We start from the raw sequence: 19,929 nt of genomic DNA, 5'->3' as shown, positions 1-19,929 counted from the left end.
GGCGATGACATGACTGCCAAATCCTTTAAGTCCCCACGCATCATGCACCTTCTCACGTTTTGACTTCATCAAATTGTGATCGGTTTGTGAGATCGGCCGAGTTTAGTGAGTACCGATCGAGTCATAAAATGTGAATATCGGCCGATACCGATCTCCGGCCGATCGATCGGAGCATCCCTATTAAATAATTGTGTAATGTTGTAACATCATAATTATTAATGAACCGAATGTAATCAACATTGAACTGACTCAAATTGAATAATGACACTATTGTCTTCTGTAGAGCTCCTTAAGGATTATGAACTAATTTCATACTTGATGAACTTTATACAGTTACTGAACTGAATCAACTCTATGCATGATGGTCAGTATTTTCCTGTTCATCACTGTGAAGCTGCTTTGAATCAATCTGTACTTTATAAAAGTGCTTTATCAGTAAATGTGACTTGACATGATTACTGACATACATTATTTAGAAATGATGTTACAGAATTCATATTAAAATACTGGTGATGCCAGCGTGCTTTCTGTGTGGCTGCCACTATATACAATTTTTTTTATTTTATTTGTCTTTAATACAAATAAAGTCGTTGTTTGGATTTAAATGGATTTAAAGGCAAATACTTAAAGGTGACATTATGCCCTTTTTCACAAGATGTAATATAAATCTATGGTGTCTGTGAAATTTCAACTCAAAATACCCCCCTGATCATTTATTATAACTTGTCAAATTTGGGTGTGAGCAAAAACGCGCCGTTTTTGTGTCCTTTTAAATGCAAATGAGCTGCTTTTCCCCACCTCCGTTCAGAAGACGGCAGATCCTTTACACAAGCTTCGGATAACGGCAACAACGAAACACGCAATTCTCAGAAACAACCAGTAGTGGAGTGGAGCCTTACAGAGACTCAGAAGAGGTTGCAACTTCACGTTTCTGTATGGTTAGTGGATACATTTATGTAGTTGTTGTGGAGTTACATTGATCTCATCGACTTGCATGTACGGTCAGGTTTAACTTTTAAACAAGTTGGCACAGTTCCCCTGTGACATTTTTTGGTCAAATAGTGTTCTGTGCTTGTCTGTGCAGCAAAGACAGAACAGTTTACTTTGCTCGAACTTTTGCCATTGCGTTAGAACTGGTTACACTGTTGCCGCTTCCGGAAAACCAAATGGCGTCGCCGTGAGTGGAAACGTGCCGAATAAGGGGCAGTAATATTATAATAAGATCCCCTTCCTACGTCAGAAGGGGAGTGAAATCTGATCGGCTTATTTTTTGACATCCTTGCAGAGAAAGGCTTACCAAAACAAAGTTACTGGGTTGTCACTTTTCACGGTTTCTGGGTTGGTAGATACACCGGGGACCCGATTATAGCATTTAAACACGGAAAGTCAGATTTATGTCCCCTTTAAGAGTCTATGAATGATTGTAACTGTAGAAGAACCAGATAACTTTTAAAGGCATTTGTTAGTACTGTAACACATGTGTTTTTGTTAGTGCGGTACAGGTTGTACTTTGTGTTGGCACCTTTTGGCATAGGCACAGATGTTGTCGACGAGTGGGCAGTTTTTCAGGACGGCCTCCACTTTTCCCAGAGACACATATTCTCCAGCTTGAAGCTTCACCAGGTCTTTCTTACGGTCTTAATATACACACACACAAACACACATGCAAATATTAAGCAGATTTCATCATATTTATGCAAGTGAACCACAGGAAGTTCTCCTTTCTCTCCCTTTTGGAGTGTATCCTGCTTTCTTTGAGTTCTTATCACTGCTTTTACGGAAATATGTTGACAGTGAGATGTGTCATTTACAGGAAGAACAGGGCTAAAGCGCTTTATCGCAACACAGAGGGGATTTCCATTCGCTCACTCGTGCCAAAACAATCTTTATGATGTTCTGGATAATCTCTCTTTGTCGCTCTCTTACCGATAATCTTCAGACAGCCATCTCCATGAAACTCTCCGATGTCTCCAGTGCAGAACCACCGCTGGCCTTTCTTATCCACGAAGAAGTCCTCATGGTTCTTGTCTTTGTTCTTGTAGTAGCCCATTGTTACGTTTGGCCCACCGACCAGAATCTCTCCTCGCGGACAGGGCCGGTCTGTGCTGCAATAGCCACCTGGATACGTACATACATGATGCATTATGATGACAAAAAAAGAGGGGTGGGAAAACAGACTAAACTGTATAAAGCGCAACAGAGGAATTCCAGAAATACAAGTATCTTTCAAAATCTCCAGAGCAAAACTGAAGACAGACCTACCATGGGTTCAGAGGTTATTTAGCCAGAAGTCAATGTTATTTTAGTCTAGTGTAGCCAAATGTTTGACAAATCGACTTAAGTTTAGTCCACATTGCAGCTTATTTCGTCCAAGAACAACACTTAGACATGAAGACTGAGACCATCTGACTGACAAATAAGGGGACCAATCACAGTTTTTCTTGCCAATTTAGGGGCGGTTTCTATAAACAGGTCTAGTTAAAACACTGAAAATTGTCAGAAAGTGTCTATCGAATAGTGTGTGAATCCTTGTGAAAAAGAAGTGTGCTTAATTGTATTGAATGTGTGCTTGTAGTGTACTTCAAATACAAGTATATATTTTTAAAAACTGTACTTGCAGATAATATAATATTAATTAAATAAAAGGCCACTTTAGTGTACTTGAAGAGAGTACACTTCCATGACTGTTTCTTAACACACTTAAGTATACTTTTAAAATGTGCACTTTGTAATAATGCAAAATTACATGATTACACTCTAAATCATTATCTTTTCATATCTTTTGTCATGCTTTAAAGAAGTACACTTATATTGATAAAGCACATCTAAAGTATTTCATTATAATTTAAACTGTAGTGTGTCTTATGTTGTAGTATATTTAAATATGACACAGGTTTCAATAGAAATTACATTAATGTATATTGGTAATTTTCCATATATACTTGTCAGATCAGACATGCCATGACTGTACACTTTAACCATACATTTTAAAGACAATATAATTATGAAAATACAATATATTATAATATATGTATATTCTTTGAAAGTATGTTATTTACTCGAGCATACTTTTTTAAAAAAGTATTTATTAAGTGTACTTTCTTTTTCACAAGGGCTAATCTGCATATGGATATCTACTTTACTTGCTACTAAGTGCCTCAAACAAACTGAATGTCTTTCAAAGATTTGAGCATACTTTGGCAAATCCAGCTCCCCCAATCAAAGAAGTTGCTTGGCTATCATAGAAATGGATAAAGTAATCTCCAAAGTGATACTGCAAGCTAGCCAAGACTGCCTAGATACCGTTATATAATGTTTTGTGAGGCCTTAGTGTTAAAGCATAGAAATGTAACCATCTAATCCCTGTGACGTGTGGCCTTTCATTCTTATGGCTTTAATAATGCTGCCATTATATAACATTTTGGCCTGTATTTTCCTATGTAATAAATATAGACTGTTCATTGTAATTTCATGCGTTTTCAAGTAAAAACGTTTGGTTACTGTGTATCATTTACAGAACAGAGCTGAGCTGATCTGTCCAGAAATAGCCGCTCGAAGTGTCTTCCTTACAAGGCCACAGATGACCATAAATATTTTTTCCACTTCCTTCTCTTTTGTTCTGCTGTTATATTGCTCATCATTCTCTCGAGGTATCAAACCACCAGACGTATCTCTTGATGGATAGGTAAACGTCCATGACAGTGTTTTTATAAGAGTAGATAAATGTGTGTATGTGTGTGTATCACACTCACCCTCTATCCAGTCCTTCAGCTGAATTTCACAGCAAACCAATGGTGCGCCAACTCGTCCTGTACTGTAATCCCAAACTACACACACACGAACACACACACACACACACACACACACACACACACACACACACACACACACACACACACACACACACACACACACACACACACACACACACACACACACACACACACACACAAAATAAGATCACAGAAAACAATTTGTGCTGTAGCTGTAAGGGCACAGTTATATAATTATTTCCATTGCAGAAAAAAACATTATAACATAACTAAATGTGTTTCTTCGATTAAAAAAACCCTCATATTTCAGGAGTCACCAGCTGCGTTGACTGTTCCATCATAGATTCCTCTTAGGAACACAACCATCAATCATTTTACAACTGTCTTCCACAAATGTTCATGTTAACGTTTTTAGGGAACAGGATATAGAGTTAGAGACCTAGTTTCATTTGGCTGGACTTTTGTAAATATAATTTTCTCACTAATACACAATTACTGTTATTTTGAATATGCAGAATCCGTTTACGTATTAAAGAGATCATATCATGATTTGTTTGGACTCTGAGGTCCACTTATGATGTCAGTCATGTATTTTTTGTACCACAGACCATTTTTCAACTAGTTTTATTGGTTTGAATGGGACAATGTAGTTTTGCTCGTATTACTTGTGTTGTAAAAACGTGAGCTTTATAGCAACGGTGTACGAGAGTCTATTTTCCATCATATGACCCATTGAAGTGTTACAATATCCATGATTGTGTGCCTTTTACACTAGTTATATTTACATAAAGTAAAGTTTGCGGTTGGTAAGATTTAAATGTTTTTTTAAAAGAAATCTCTAACCAAAGCTGCATTTAGATGATCAAAAATAAAGTAAAAACAGTAATATTTGAATATATTTTAAAATGTAATTTATTCCTACTGTCACGTTCTTCTGTTTCAGTTTTCTGTTTTAATGGATTTTGTTCTCATCGTTGCTAGTATGTTGTTGTCATGGTTACTCATTGATACACTGATTTCACACACCTGATCGTTGTTTTGTTTATTGAGTTTGCTTGCTATATAATGCCCTCATTTCTGTCTGTTCTTTGTCTGGTGTTGTTTGTGTTAGCTCACACGTTTGCTTTCATTGTATCTTTGTTTTGTTTAGTACACTTAATTTAATAGTGCTGCAAATGAGATCCTCTGTGCCTCATCTCGGCTTTTTCCTGACCACCTACGTGTCACTGTCAATTTTCAGCTTCATTACTCCAGTCTTCAGTGTCACATGATCCTTCAGAAATCATTCTAATATGATGATTCGCTGCTCAAGAAACATTTCTGATTATTATCAATGTTGAAAACAGTTGTGCTGCTTAATATTGTGGAAACTGGGATTCTTTGATAAATAGAAAGTTCAAAAGAAAAGCGTTTATTTGAAACCGAAATCTTTCGTAACATTATAAATGTCTTTACTGATGCTTCTAAATAATTTAATGCCTCCTTGCTGAATAAAAGTATTAATGTCTTTTAAAAAAAAAAATGTATGGACCCGAAGCATTTAAAGGTAGTAGTGTAGGTTATGAAAATATGTATTTAAATAGTATTAGTATTTAGAATCATGAAATAACAGTTGGGACAGTGCACAATTCAGAATTGAATTGAGAATGACTCCTAAATTCCAATTCGATTCTTGAATTTGAATTGATGTCAAAAACAGGATCTAGAATTACAATTCGAATTTGAATTAAAGGAAGCAGAATTGCAATTGAAAACAAATTCTAAGAAATTCATATAGATATTTTAAGTGAAATTTTTAACAATGAAGCTTTACAGTATATGTCAGATATGATTGCATTACATATTCTATAAATGATATTAGTTTGAACTACTTGTAAAGATTACATTAACAGGAAATATTTTCCCCCAGCAATGAATGTTAAAAGCTCTAGTCACAGAACAAATAATTAAGTTTGATTTATTGTAATTGTAATTTTGTGGAACATGATAGAACATGACTCAGAACATGATAGAACATGACTCCCAGAATTACTTTAGTAAATCTTTAGAAGAAAAAAACAACAATTTTAGGTGGACATTTGTTTATATATATATATATATATATATTAGAACAAAATGTATGCAGGGTTGAGGAGTGAGTTAACTGTAATGAAATTATGTTATTGAATTACAAAAAGAATGTAACTGTATTTAGTTGTATTACTGAGGTAAAATGTGTAATTTAATTAGTTACTTATCAAATTAAAAGGAAATTGATTTACATTGATAAATTAATCCAAATAAAATAATCCAAACCACATTTATAATGGGTAACTTATTACAGTAAGCAATTACATTTCCAAAGTAACCTTCCTAACGCTGAATGTATGTGAGATTCAACATATTCTTTCTGTTGTGTGACTAGGGTGACCACCCGTCACGCTTTGCGTTGTACCGCACAGCATTTTCACCCCTTGTCCCCCACGTCGCATATTGAGAAAATGTCCCGCATTTTTATCAGTCTGTTTGTTTTTAATGATCATATTAAGAAAATGTGCATGCGTTCTTTTGCCTTTTTAAGAAAGCATTTTATTTATTCTTTTTGCCCCGTAGTTTTTTACCTATATTTAACAGCGCTTCGTCAGAAGTAATAAACTGTCAATAAACTAATTTCATGTTGTTTTATATTTTATTTGTTCATTATTTATTTTGTTGGATTTTAGTTGGACTTAGTCAGAACTGTTTCAAAAATAGTGATCTGCATGATGCCTGCTGCCTTGCTCAGTGATGTTGAATTTAAATGGCAAGTAAAATAAAGACATGTTATGTTACATTGTGATGTAATTGTATTGTCTGGAAGGGACCTAAATAACAAAGTATTTTTATCAGCTGAAATGCAGAATACAAATGTTTTTATTAAGTTAAATGGACATTATAAATAGGGATGGGAATTGATAAGAATTTAACGATTCCGATTCCATTATCGATATTGCTTATCGATTCGATTCCTTATCGATTCTCTTATCGATTCTCATTGGGTGAGGGAATAAGTACAAATTTGTTTATTTGTATTAACTTATTGATCTTATAACTTAACTTATTTGTTTGTTAATTATTATTAACTCGCTGACACAGCACACAGTAGGCTATTAGGGGTGTGAACCTACACTGGTCTCACGGTTCGGTTTGATTACGATTATCATGTCATCGATTCAGTTCAATTTGATATCTCGATGCATTATATGCACTGCATCCTCAATTTTCAATTTTACTTCAAAAGTGATGTATGCTGCGTGTGCGTGTTCGCCTGTTCGTGAAGTCGCAGTGACAGAAAAAGTGACATTCCAGTTTAAGTGTCATGGGACTAAAGTCTGTTCATGCTGTGTGTGTGGCCAAATGTTTCTGCATATTGGAGACTTCCGCGCATCTCTTGTGTGTAGAGTTTGCGTGTATGTGCGTGAGCTACTTTAGGTGTGTCGTTGTGCATTTCATATGTATTTGTTTGAGCATTCAGGAGTGTAGGCCTACATGTATGTTTGACTAGTATACGTGTATGCAAGTGTTTCATATATGTGTGCGTAAATGAAGTTTGATTTAAGCCCTAGACGGCGCCTCATATTGTCGTCTTTTCGCGTAAAATATAACCAAACTTTAGAGCGCTTCTGCCTCGATGCCATGTTTGCTGCGTTCTGAACCAAAACAAGACAGCGCGTGTGTGATGTCATGACACATTTGCAACGAGCGGAACCGATAAGCGGAATCGTTAAGCAGGCATACTAACGGTTCCAAGGAATTGGTTCACTGGGCACCAGTTCTGAAGAAGAACCGGTTCTCGATTCCCATCCCTAAATGATAACAGTTTCAGGTTATGTTTTAGTGTTTTACAGGTACAGGACGAGTCCCACATCATCCCACATTTGGTTTGTTTGTGTGAATGTGTAGAATTTCTTTGAATTGCCATGAATTTAATTCCACTTCCTGTCATTCCAATTCAAATTCAAATTCAACTTCCTGTGGGGCGGAGTCAATTCAATTCAAATTCCAATTCATGAATTGAATGGAGGCCAATTCTGAAATTCTGAATTTTGCACAAGCCTGGACAGCAGAGGTGTAAATCTCACGCTGGCTGATGGTCCCGGCGCCGCAGGTCTCTGTGAGGCCGTAGCCCTGACCCACAGGGCAGCAGAAGCAGATGTTCATGAACCGCTGGGTCGCCGCAGAGAGAGGTGCCCCGCCTGACAATAACACTCGTAAACGTCCACCTAACAACGCCCGAACCTTCCGGAAGACCAGCCTGGGAGAGAAGAAAGATTTGGCTTTGTGATGTGTCGAGATGTGTCGAGTTTCTGTATGTGTGTGTGAGGGATGTCAGTGACTGTGAGAACCGGTTTTGGTGAGTTACTAAAATTAGTATTGCTATTCAATCATAATACAATAATAATCAAATGCACCATCCCAGAATGTCATCTTTCTTTTGAGTAGCATTGAGAAGACTAATTGATTGTGGTTGATTGTTTTTTGTATATTTCAATGAACCGGTTAAAAAATTGACTCGGTATTCCAAGAATAGTGAAATAAATATTTAGTTAAATCAGAGTTTCTCAACCAGTGGGTCACGACCCAAAAGTGGTTCTGATTAGTGATGGGCAAGAGAGATCGAGTACTCGTTCGGGACAGCAACGATCGATCATGAAAATGATGATCGCCCCGACTTTAAAAAATATTTTTATATTTTTTTCTGATTGTTTATTGTGGCATTTGGGGCGGTTCCTGAGGTCTGGTTAACGTTAGACACAAGCCTTTCAGACCGGCAAAATAAAGTGAAACTGGATTTGAAAGCGCACGCTGTTTGCATGCAGGTATGATGTTCATTCTATTCATCAGGAGAAGTTTCCATATGTTTTAGTAACAGTTCATGTTAGTATTGTGTATTTGGTAACTTTTTTCCATAACCCCAAAATGCCACTTTATTTTCATATGTTATTTTGTATACATTTAAGTGACTGGTGGTGGCTAATACCAACTTACCTACTTTATTGTATTAACAAAAACTATTTTGGGACTGCTATTTAATAGCCTTATCTTATAGACCTACTATTTATTAATTATTAGTCATATTCTTACAATTTACGTGTATGTCAAAGCAACACCAAGGAACTTTTCCTCTGCGGTCGCCCTACAGGTTGGAAGCGGAATTGTCCATTACCGCTGTCGTAAATAATTTAGCCTACCGCAGCCTACTGGTATTGGGGTTTGCCAAGGACGAGGGTCGGCGGCCTTACCCAATGCAACCAAGGGCTGCATTAGCTAGCTGCATTGACCCTGCCCTTGATAAAACACAGTGGACCAACACCAGCAGCTGACTGTGGGTACTTGACACTGCACTTTTTGGCGTTTCCTTCTCCCCAGTCTACCTCCAGACTCTGGCACCTTCGATTTTCTGAAAAAAGTACTTTGGACCACTGAGCAACAGTCCAGTGCTGCTTCTCTGTAGCCCAGGTCAGGCGCTTCTGCCGCTGTTTCTGGTTCAAAAGTGGCTTGACCTGGGGAATGCGGCACCTGTAGCCCATTTCCTGCACACGCGTGTGCACAGTGGCTCTGGATGTTTCTACTCCAGACTCAGTCCACTGCTTCCGCAGGTCCCCAAGGTCTGGAATCGGTCCTTCTCCACAATCTTCCTCAGGGTCCGGTCACCTCTTCTCGTTGTGCAGCGTTTTTTGCCACACTTTTTCCTTCCCACACACTTCCCACTGAGGTGCCTTGATACAGCACTCTGGGAACAGCCTATTTGTGCAGAAATTTCTTTCTGTGTCTTACCCTCTTGCTTGAGGGTGTCAATGATGGCCTTCTGGACAGCAGTCAGGTCGGCAGTCTTACCCATGATTGCGGTTTTGAGTAATGAAACAGGCTGGGAGTTTTTAAAAGCCTCAGGAATCTTTTACAGGTGTTTAGAGTTAATTAGTTGATTCAGATGATTAGGTTAATAGCTCGTTTAGAGAACCTTTTCATGATATGCTAATTTTTTGAGACAGGAATTTTGGGTTTTCATGAGCTGTATGCCAAAATCATCAGTATTAAAACAATAAAAGACCTGAAATATTTCAGTTGGTGTGCAATGAATCTAAAATATATGAAAGTTTAATTTTTATCATTACATTATGGAAAATAATGCACTTTATCCCAATATGCTAATTTTTTGAGAAGGACCTGTAAACATACGTGTTCAAGTTTCGAAACAAGCTTTACTGTAGTTTTACTACTCTAAATCATGAGCAGCTTTTAAAGAATGTTCTTCAACGCTAGGGATGTAGTTTGTATGTGTGTATTAGAGTATTCGTGTGTGTGTGTGTGTTTGATGTACTTGTCACACAGTGGAGTGCTGTATCCCATCGCAAGCTGCTCCATCTTATAGTTGTAGGCCAGTAGAAACAGAGTCCTCTGAAAAGTGCTCATTTCCTCCACCTTTAGCATTACATTCTTGTAGATTCGATCCATAATCTCCTACACACACAGACAGAGAAAATATGTGCATATAAAAGCCGCAAACATAACTGATGACCTCACTAAAACACGAAAGGGATTTAAATCTCTCTCTGACATGAATTACATGAATGTCTTTCGTTGTTTCCAGACATTAATATATTTTTTAAAACGTTAATGCATGTCACACTTGCAATGACCTGAATACACCTCTTTTATGCTACTCACGTTTAAATTTCTGAATTAAAATGATAGTTTTTTGTGGGGCTTGAAATCCAAAATGTCTACTTTGTGACATCTCTCCCCCAGACATCATAAGAAAGAAAAAAAGTCTCACAAGTCTCAATATTTAAAAAAAGTTATAAAATTGAAATAAAATGTAAACCAAAATCATTATATACAGGCTAACATATTTAATTAATATACAATATAAAAAGCAAACATTTTCTGACCAAAAGAGTTTTTTATGCTAAATTGTTATTATTATTAATTCATTATTAATGTTTTTAACATTTGAAAAACTTTTGTCCACCAAACAGAAATCATCGAGGTATAATCAACATGCAGGAGGCCATTCTGTGAAACAAACAAAAAAAAAAACAGGAAATGACATCAGAAAAGGACCCCTAGACTGTGGGCACAGAAGCAATGACCTCTTCTCACAGAGAGAGGAGGACCACAAAAAAGTAGAACACATCTTAAAAAAACCATTACAGATTATTATTTCATGGTACATGAATATGGTAGTCATTCAGTACAATGGTAAAATTACCATCTGATACCACCAAGGGAAGTGGACATGGATTCTAATTGAGTTACTGCTGACATTTTTCCATTTCACATTATGGGAGGGTGGAGAAGCCCCTTCTGATTTTTTTTTTCAATGCTCCCTTATGATTCGGATGTTCTCCCACTGCTGAGAGGGCCGTGTCAGCCGCTGTGTTTATGGAAGTTTGCTGTGCTGTGTCGTTATCAGTCCACAGGGACCCTCGTATCCAACCACACCAAGACAGTGTGTGTGTGTGTGTAAATGAGTGTGCATTTACAGTGTCCTCAGGCAAAGAAAATCTTGAAATTAAACATTATTAATTGTGTATCTACAGTGTGTGAGTCACTACTTGTGTCTGTGTGTGTTTGTGTATGTCAGAGGGATATCCACACCGGGCTTTCTCACGTTCTGTTTACAGCTGCAAATCATTCCGGACAATCACATTCGCTTACATTAAAACCCAAAAGCCCAGAGAGAAACAGAGAGAAAGATTCAGCCTTACTGGTACTGCTGCCATTAGAGTGGGCTGCAGGACACTAATGTCTCCTTTGCTTCCCTTCTTTATCTTGGTTGACTGTAAAGTGAAAACAACAAAAAAAGCGAAACATCTCTGTAAGTTTAATTCATCTTAACCCATTTGCAAAACCAAAGAAAACTCCCACAGTGCTGCACATTTTTTCCATTACGTGATTCTGGTTTTTCAGCATTTTCTCCGGTGACATTATTTGACATTAAAGGGGAACTGAAACGAACAAAATATAATTCGATAACATGTTATTAAACATTGGTTATTAAAATTGTAAACAAATTAATTCAAAAATAATGTTGAAAACAAAACGTATATGAAGTTTTCCCCAATATTGCAGCCGTGTTCGATGACGTCACTGGCATGGTACCACTGTCGGCTACTAACGTTATGTCAGGCTACTCTACTGCTACTCTGACTGAACTGACTGACAGTATGGACAGATAACTGTACAAGATAACACTAAAAACAGCATTTAAGTAAGAAATTGAATCATCAAATGAAATAATAAAACTGCATGTTCTTCACTGTATGAATGAAACGTATACTGCTTCTTATATAGACTGCTGTCACTTTAAGAACTACAGTAATGCAGGGATCTAGAATATACGGATACACATAGAACCTTGTGTTTTTGACACTTTAAATGCAATATGACGATAAAGAGAATTTAGTTTAGTGCACGCGCTGTGACAGGCTGTCTGTGCATTGCGTTTAGGCGTGTGCGCTCGTCAAATTTAAACTGGCAAGGCACGCCACCACTTCTCATACACAGTTTGAAAGGGGCTGAAATCACAGTAATAAGTATCTTGGGGGTGTCGTCGATGGAAATTGCTTATATTGGATGGCATCCTCGATGTCGGATTCATTTAGCAAGGTGATCTACGGTGAAGGTGCACATCGATAACAACTAAGAGGTGAGTGGAACTTTTTTACAGGACCCGCCGGGGTCACATTTATGCCACAGTCATTTTGCATACAGGTTGTCCGGTCCTTGATGGCATCGGATGTGTTATATTCGCTTGTTGGACAGATCACAATGCATTAAGACCCGCCTCTAAATCTGTTATGCTCTTGAGATTCTATTTTGCTGGAGCTGTCAAGGTAGCCTACCATGCCAGTGACGTCACGGACGTTGAAGCTCAAGATGGCTGCGCCCTAGTAACAAAACAACAAACTAACATCACTGTTCCCTTTCGTTGTCACTCCGAGTTACGTCGGATGACGACGAATGGGGTTTCGCTTATAACACCTATCGACTTTGAGTATTACAAAACGAGCCAATGGCAAAGAAATGCCATGGGTCTGCGGAATTTTCATAGCGTAACTCCGCCCCACCTCGTGGGTATAAAAGGAGGAAGCCGCCAAGAGTATTTCTTCACTCCACAGTCATCTCTGATTTTGCTCTACGAGACGAGCTTCTCTCTCCGGTGTTGGTGTGATGGCGATTTGCAGCGAGCTCACAGTGCCTGCTGATCTGTGCAGTGATCTGCCAATGTGTGTGTGTCTCCCTGTGCGCTTCAACATCGCTGATTTTTTTCTCCTCTCATAAAAGAGCTTGCACGCGGCACGTCTTTTTAAAGACGGCTCGCCCGTGGATTTCTGGTTGCAGCGGACTGGTATCGGACTCTGATGGGCACGGATGACTCATGTTCTCTCTGGGAACATGATCATCGCGTCATATATAGGTCGAGACTCGGTGAACTCGCAAGAGTGAGAGTCCCCTCATCCACCCCCCGATCTTCGGCTGGTGGCCAGGGTGACCTGAGGGAGTTGGTCTGGAACAAGGCGCCGACTCTGTGTCCGCGACCCCAGACCCCCTCTTTAATGACGGTGCCCGCTAGCGAACTGATGATTCCACGAGTCTACCCTCGGGTGGCCCGTGTGTTTTCATTTGAAGCTACAGAGGATGATGCTGTGTCTGTAGCAGCATCACTAGGTTCTTTCTAGGTTGATTCTTCTGGAAATGACGACTCATCACAGCTCGTCGGCTTGGCTATGCGATTCAGTTCGCACGGTCTCCTTCCTGCTTCAGGGGAGTCCGATCCACTTTGGTCGATGGCTATGCCCCTATCATGAGAGCGGAGGTTGCTACCCTACTGGCGAAGGGTGCGATTGAGGCTGTCCCTCCAGCCGAAATGAGGTCCGGGTTTACAGCCCCTACCTCATTGTCCCGGAGAAGTCTGGTGGGTTACGGCCAATCCTGGACCTACGCATCTGAACCGCTCCCTTCACAGGCTGCCGTTCAAGATGCTCCTGGCCAAACGCATTTCTGGATGTGTGCGGCCACAGGATTGGTTTGCAGCGATCGACCTGAAGGACGCCTACTTTTATGTCTCCGTTCTCCTTCGACTCAGACCATACCTACGGTTTGCTGTCAGGGCGCGCGCATATCAGTACGCTGTTCTCCCATTCGGGCAGACCCTATTGCCTGCGCGTCGGCTAGGTGCCTCCCGTGTGCATGGTCCCTCCCCACATGTGTATTTCCACTGTAAGCCTCTCTGAGCATGTGTCTTTCCCTTGGCAAGCCACCTTGCCACCCCTGGGGTTGAAATATTCCACCTGCGGCTGGACACCCCAGTGTTCTCCATATGCATCCCTCCGGGTCATATGTATATTCTCTAAGGATCGCCTGAGCTCAGTCTTGGCTCCTCAGCGAAGAAACATATCTGCATGTTGCCGGCTTCCTCCTTTTATACCCACGAGGTGGGGCGGAGTTACGCTATGCAAATTCCGCAGACCCATGGCATTTCTTTGCCATTGGCTCGTTTTGTAATACTCGAAGTCGATAGGTGTTCTAAGCGAAACTCCATTCGTCGTCATCCGACGTAACGTCTCCGTTCCCTACTCAGGGAACGAGGGTTACATACGTAACCGAGACGTTTTCCCCCCTTGTAACTACTTCAGTAGTTTTAAGTGTCCTACCACAAATAACAATGATAACACATCTGTTATATCAGCTTTACTTTCTATTCCCTTTAAAGTGCTCCTATTATGCTTTTTTAGGATATTACCTTTAATTTAGAGTGTTAGCTGTTTGTGAATGTAAAAGGACTGCGAAGTTTCAAAGATCAAAGTGCACAATAAATGGAGTTATTTTCTCCTAAAAGAAAGAAATAATGTCAGTCTAAGGTCTTCATTGGCTGCCGTGAATGTCTACTTTGACCCGCCCTCAAACACTGTAGTTGTAGAGGATACTGAAAGAGTATGGTTTGTGTTGTCGACAAAAGACGTTTAATTTCTGACATTGGCTATAAGCGGTCGACCAATTACAACAGACTGGGCCGTCTGACCAATCAGAGCAGAGCAGGCTCTTGGAAAGGTGGATATAGAGAGACTAGTTGATTGAACCGTTTTAGACACTATGAGAAAATGCTGATACATACTGTACATAATGAGAAAATAAAGTGTTTTTTGACCTTGGATGCACAAACCAATTGTAGACCAATTGACCTCAGAACAAATTAGTAGCCTTTAAAATAGCATAAAAGGGCACTTTAAATGCTTGATTGTGACATCACAGAGCACTGTTCTCAGAGCCACAGAGAGAAAGAGTTGCGACACTCCCATAGACCGCCATAGGAACTCTGAAATGCGGAAGTAACGCGTGTCGTGGAGCAGCCGATAGTTCCAAACACTGATAGTTCCAGCATCGAACCCCATTCATTTTCAGTGTTTCCGAAGTACGCTCGCTGGTAAATTAATGACATTACTGTATTTTTTTACTTTTACACACATTAGCCGACCTCTCGTGAATCTAGTCAGTAGTTATATTTTATGTAGCCAGTTTTAGTTAATGTTTATTGGAAGATAATAGGTTAATTGCAGCTATAGCTTACGTGACACTAACATTAGCTAACTTAGGGTAACCTGATGTATATATATATATATAATATTATATATACATACACACACAATTCATTTATTTAAATGGGTTAGGGTTATGTGTGTATATATGCATATTTGTCAAAATGTGTGTTTGTGTAATACATATAGGCCTACATAAATACACATGCATTCATATATACGTATATATATATATATATATATATATACACATACACAATTAATATATTATGTGTATGGGTTAGGGTTAGTTATGTGTAATTGAAATATATATACACATGTGTACTGTACACAGTACATTGTATACATGTATTTGTGTGTGTTTTCTGATGAATGGTTTAGTCTATGATTAGGGTAGGATGAAGGGGTACATCAACCATACTGAAATGAATCCCGTTAACAGTTATTTAGCTACGTATTTAGGAACATAGTTAATTCACTCATTAACTATCTCTCCGGTTTCATTTTAGGAAGTTAATATTTACCAAATATTGCTGCAAATATAGTAATTGCTTTCTACGTTATGTGAGCAGTCCATTTCCCTCCTAAATCATTCATTTGTACATGCACAGCGTAATTATTTATATTTTATGTTGGTTGGAATTCTGAACGGACCGCCACTGCAGACCTCTTTGCGTGATCACGAAGGTAGGCTAATGGCTGAATCGGAATTTATAAGCAAGATCACGGATCAATAGCCTAATACAGCCCAGTTGTGCTAAAATAAATATCATGAGACGTCCATCATCAGATGAAAGCCGCTAAAGCCAGTGCTACTACCCATGCGAACATGAAAACTAAGCTTTTCCCTCCAAAAACACCCTAAAACTTATCTAAGTAATATACAGTATTTCGTTGTCACCCTGCCTCTTCAAATGCAAAAGTGACATTAAATAAATATAATAATGCAGTAACAGCTGAAAAAGTACATGGGTGTGTGTTTTATTTTATATTTACCGTTCAATAATGTAATCGCTGCTGTCTGTCCCATAGAAGAACATGACAGTCAGCGTATGTTTTGGAACTATTGGGGCTTACATGAACCACGTGACAGCCATAGCGGCGACATCAAAGCGGACTGATTGGACTGATTTCCTGAGTCCAATTACAGAAAGCGCTTTGATGAACTGAGCGCCTCACTGTAACATCATAGGCTTGTGTTTTGACTTTCAGAATGTGCATAGTCAATAGGAGCAAAAGGTTATTACCTGGTCTGAGAGAGTTTGTGGTGAAGAGTAGCCGATTCTACAGCCGTGAGCAAAACACACCATCTCAGCGCTCAACTCTAACACATGAGCCAGTGGAAGGTAGCCAATGTATGTGTCATCCTCACTGCAAAAACAAAAACTGGCTATTTAACATAAATATCAGGTTTGAAATTTAAAACCAGAAAATGGATTTTTTTTTTTTATATCTTATCATACAGTATCTAGTTAGTCATGCTGCTATACCATTCTGTTAATCATCAGGCCTGTTCTACACATCTTGTAGAAAATAGAATAATAACAGAAATATACAGAAAAAAAGTGATTTTTTACTTTACCAACAACCATAAAAACAAGTAAAGACTTGATCATTATGAAATCTACACTACTGTTCATCTTTTATTCAGCAAAGATTAATTCAAATTGATCAAAAGTGACAGTAAAGATATTTATAATGTTACAAATATTTCAAAAAGTGCTGTTCTCTGAACTTCTGTTCATCAAAGAATCCTGATTCTTTTTTTGATCAGTTTCCACAAAAATATGCAGCAGTTTTCAACTGATGATAACAACAAATGTTTCTTGAGCGGCAAATCATCATATCTTTTTCCAAACAATAAGTTGGTGACACTTTACAATAAGTTTTATTAGTAAACATTAGTTAACTACTAAAGTTAACATGAATAAAAAATTACATTACTTCTACAGCATTTATTAATCTTAGTTAATGTTAATTTTTAACATTTATTCACACATTATCAAAAATCAAGTTGTATTTGTTAACATTAGTTAATGCACTGTGAACTAACAATGAACAGCTGGATTTTTAACTAACATTATCTAAGATTAATAAATACTGTAACAAATGTATTGCTCATTGTTAGTTCATGTTACATTAACACAAAATTATAAATACATTAACTAATGTTAACAAATTAAACCTTTTTGTAAAGTGTTACCAGAAAGTTTATTCTTTTATTTTATTTTGCCTCATAAAAAAGTTTGTTGCAAAAACTGTTTTTTTTATCTGAGTTCACAAGATGTGTAAAAACAGACACACTGTAAGACAAACCCAAAGTAGAATTGGACAATAAAACATACATGACATATATAATATGCAGTGCATGGCACAGAAATTCCCACAGACCCATAACTGTCACTGTTTTTTCTCTTTCTCACTCTCTGTTTATTTTATCCATAGGGAACGATTGGTTTTCTAGGAAACACTGATTAACAGCATCCACAAACACATCAGTGCACAGTTAATGCCAAGACATGACAGATCGCAGGATGTTAGCATGGGTTTGTTTCCATACCCGAGGTTGGGAATCCTCTCTGCCATGCCAGTGATTCCGGCTATAATATTTCTGTGAGAGATCATGACTCCTTTTGGCACTCCAGTGGAGCCGCTGGTGTACATGATCACTGCCATATCAGAGGCACACGGAGGCTGTCTCTGCCTCGACGCTGTGGAGAAATCAGAAGTTACTACAAATGTCTAATTACATTCTGTATATATGAAGGGATTATTCTATTAATCACTAGCATTCCAATTAGAACACATTATATCTGGCTTTAGAATGCTTTACTGTGACAGAACAGGGCTTTGACCTCATCAAGGCTTATTTGTTGTGACATCATAGAGTAGTCCTTTCATCTCATAACTGTGCAACTGTAAAATCACAGACGAGACCTTTGTATTCTTAAATGTTTAATTATAACATCACAGAGCTTTGCCTTGATCTCCTGAGTGTGTAAATGTAAGAGGATTATTTGACTAATTCCTTCCTTTATCTGTCCAGCAAAATAAAATCAGTGTTTTATTCAGAATTTATTCCATTTTAACATATTATTAATACACGTTTCCACACCCTTTGCCTCATGAATTTATGACTTTTCCAATCTTTATGACTAAAATTAATTTTATAGAGTTGAAGACAATTCAATATTTTAGATCTGAGAATAATAAAAAACATGCATATTCACTACAGCAATTTCTATGACTCAATTTTCATGACATTTAACATGTTATTATGTTTTCCAAGCCAGTTTTTATTCTGACTGTTTTTCTTCAAGGAATATGTTTGTTTGTTTGTTAATGACATGCCAGCTTCTATAGCTTTTATGGTAAAAAAACATACTTGAGTTATAATAGATTTTCAATAGAAAGGATTTTTAAAGGAATAGCTTATCCAAAAATAAAAATTTACGCAATCTCATGTCAATCGAGGAGTGGTTTTCTATATTTTTTATTTTAGTAATTTAGTACTTCAACTTAAACATTTTTATTTCAATTAATTTTTGTCTACCTTTTTAAAGTTGAAGTTTTTCAGGTTTAAGTTTTTCATCAAATATTTATATTTTATTTCAGCTTAATTTCAATTAAAGGATTAGTTCACTTTTAAAAAAACTTTTGCTGATAATATACTCACCCCCATGTCATCCAAGGTGTCCATGTCTTTCTTTCTTCAGTCGAAAAGAAATTAAGGTTTTTGATGAAAACATTCTAGGATTTTTCTCCATATAATGGACTTCATTGGGTACCAAACGGTCCAAGGTCCAAATGACAGTTTCAGTGCAGCTTCAAATGGCTTTAAACGACACCAGACGATGCATAAGGGTCTTATCTTGCGAAACGATCGGTCATTTCAAAAATAAATAAAAAAGTTTAAGTTTTATAAGCACAAATGGTCGCCTTGTTCTGTTCTGTGATGCACGTTCGTGACTCTCCTGTTCGGACTCGTTCATCAAAATGAACAAATCTTTTTTCGAGTCATTTCGTTCATTCAACGAACAAAATGAACGAAATGATTCGAAAAAAGATTTGTTCTTTTGATGAACGAGTTTCTTTTCGACTGAAGAAAGAAAGACATGGACATCTTTGATGACATGGGGGTGAATAAATTATCAGCAAACCTTTTTTAAAAAGTGAACTAATCCTTTAAACTATTAACAATATGATTTTTTTTATAGTTTTAGCAAATAAACTACACTGGTTTGAAACTACTATTATTTGGTGAAAAACCCATAAAACTGCATATGAGGGGAGGATAGGTTGTAAACTTTAATTTATAGTTGTTTGAAGTATATTGATAAAGACTACTCATGTAAAAATATAGTTGTATATGTGAATAAATGAAATAAGATAAGAACAGGAAGTGGGGGTGAAATGTCAGTAGCAGAACAGAACGTTTTAGCTTTGAAAATGAGAGTGCCATTTTTGCCGTTCCAAGATTTTAGAACCATAAATGTGGAACATGGGAATCGAGTGTGTACATTTGTGTGCATGAGTGTGTTTTAAGGGGCCAATGTGATTTAGCATTAGCACGCTGACACAGAACAGAGCGAATG

The 19,929-nt window shown here is 37.8% G+C and overlaps 1 protein-coding gene across 3 annotated transcripts in view; it reads right to left on the bottom strand.

Annotated features, from left to right (window-relative positions):
* acsl3a (acyl-CoA synthetase long chain family member 3a) overlaps positions 1-19,929 on the bottom strand; it is a 43,990-nt gene that overhangs the window by 5,225 nt on the left and 18,836 nt on the right. For 2 of the 3 annotated variants that reach the window (XM_077207015.1, XM_077207017.1), the window contains exons 6-13: positions 17,895-18,045; positions 16,582-16,705; positions 11,504-11,575; positions 10,114-10,253; positions 7,874-8,046; positions 3,753-3,827; positions 1,927-2,118; positions 1,523-1,637 (exon numbers count right to left, since the gene is read on the bottom strand). In XM_077207015.1, the coding sequence (XP_077063130.1) occupies positions 1,523-1,637; positions 1,927-2,118; positions 3,753-3,827; positions 7,874-8,046; positions 10,114-10,253; positions 11,504-11,575; positions 16,582-16,705; positions 17,895-18,045 (1,042 nt within the window). The remainder of the gene's footprint in view (positions 1-1,522; positions 1,638-1,926; positions 2,119-3,752; positions 3,828-7,873; positions 8,047-10,113; positions 10,254-11,503; positions 11,576-16,581; positions 16,706-17,894; positions 18,046-19,929) is intronic. The other variant, XM_077207018.1, reaches the window with a different exon arrangement.

The sequence above is a fragment of the Siphateles boraxobius genome, unplaced genomic scaffold (genome assembly GCF_051911475.1).
Source record: "Siphateles boraxobius isolate OS27281-9 unplaced genomic scaffold, OSU_SipBor_1 6, whole genome shotgun sequence".
Lineage (NCBI taxonomy): Eukaryota > Metazoa > Chordata > Actinopteri > Cypriniformes > Leuciscidae > Siphateles > Siphateles boraxobius.
Note: the sequence above shows the minus strand (reverse complement) of the source record. Positions and strands in the feature narration are given on the sequence as shown.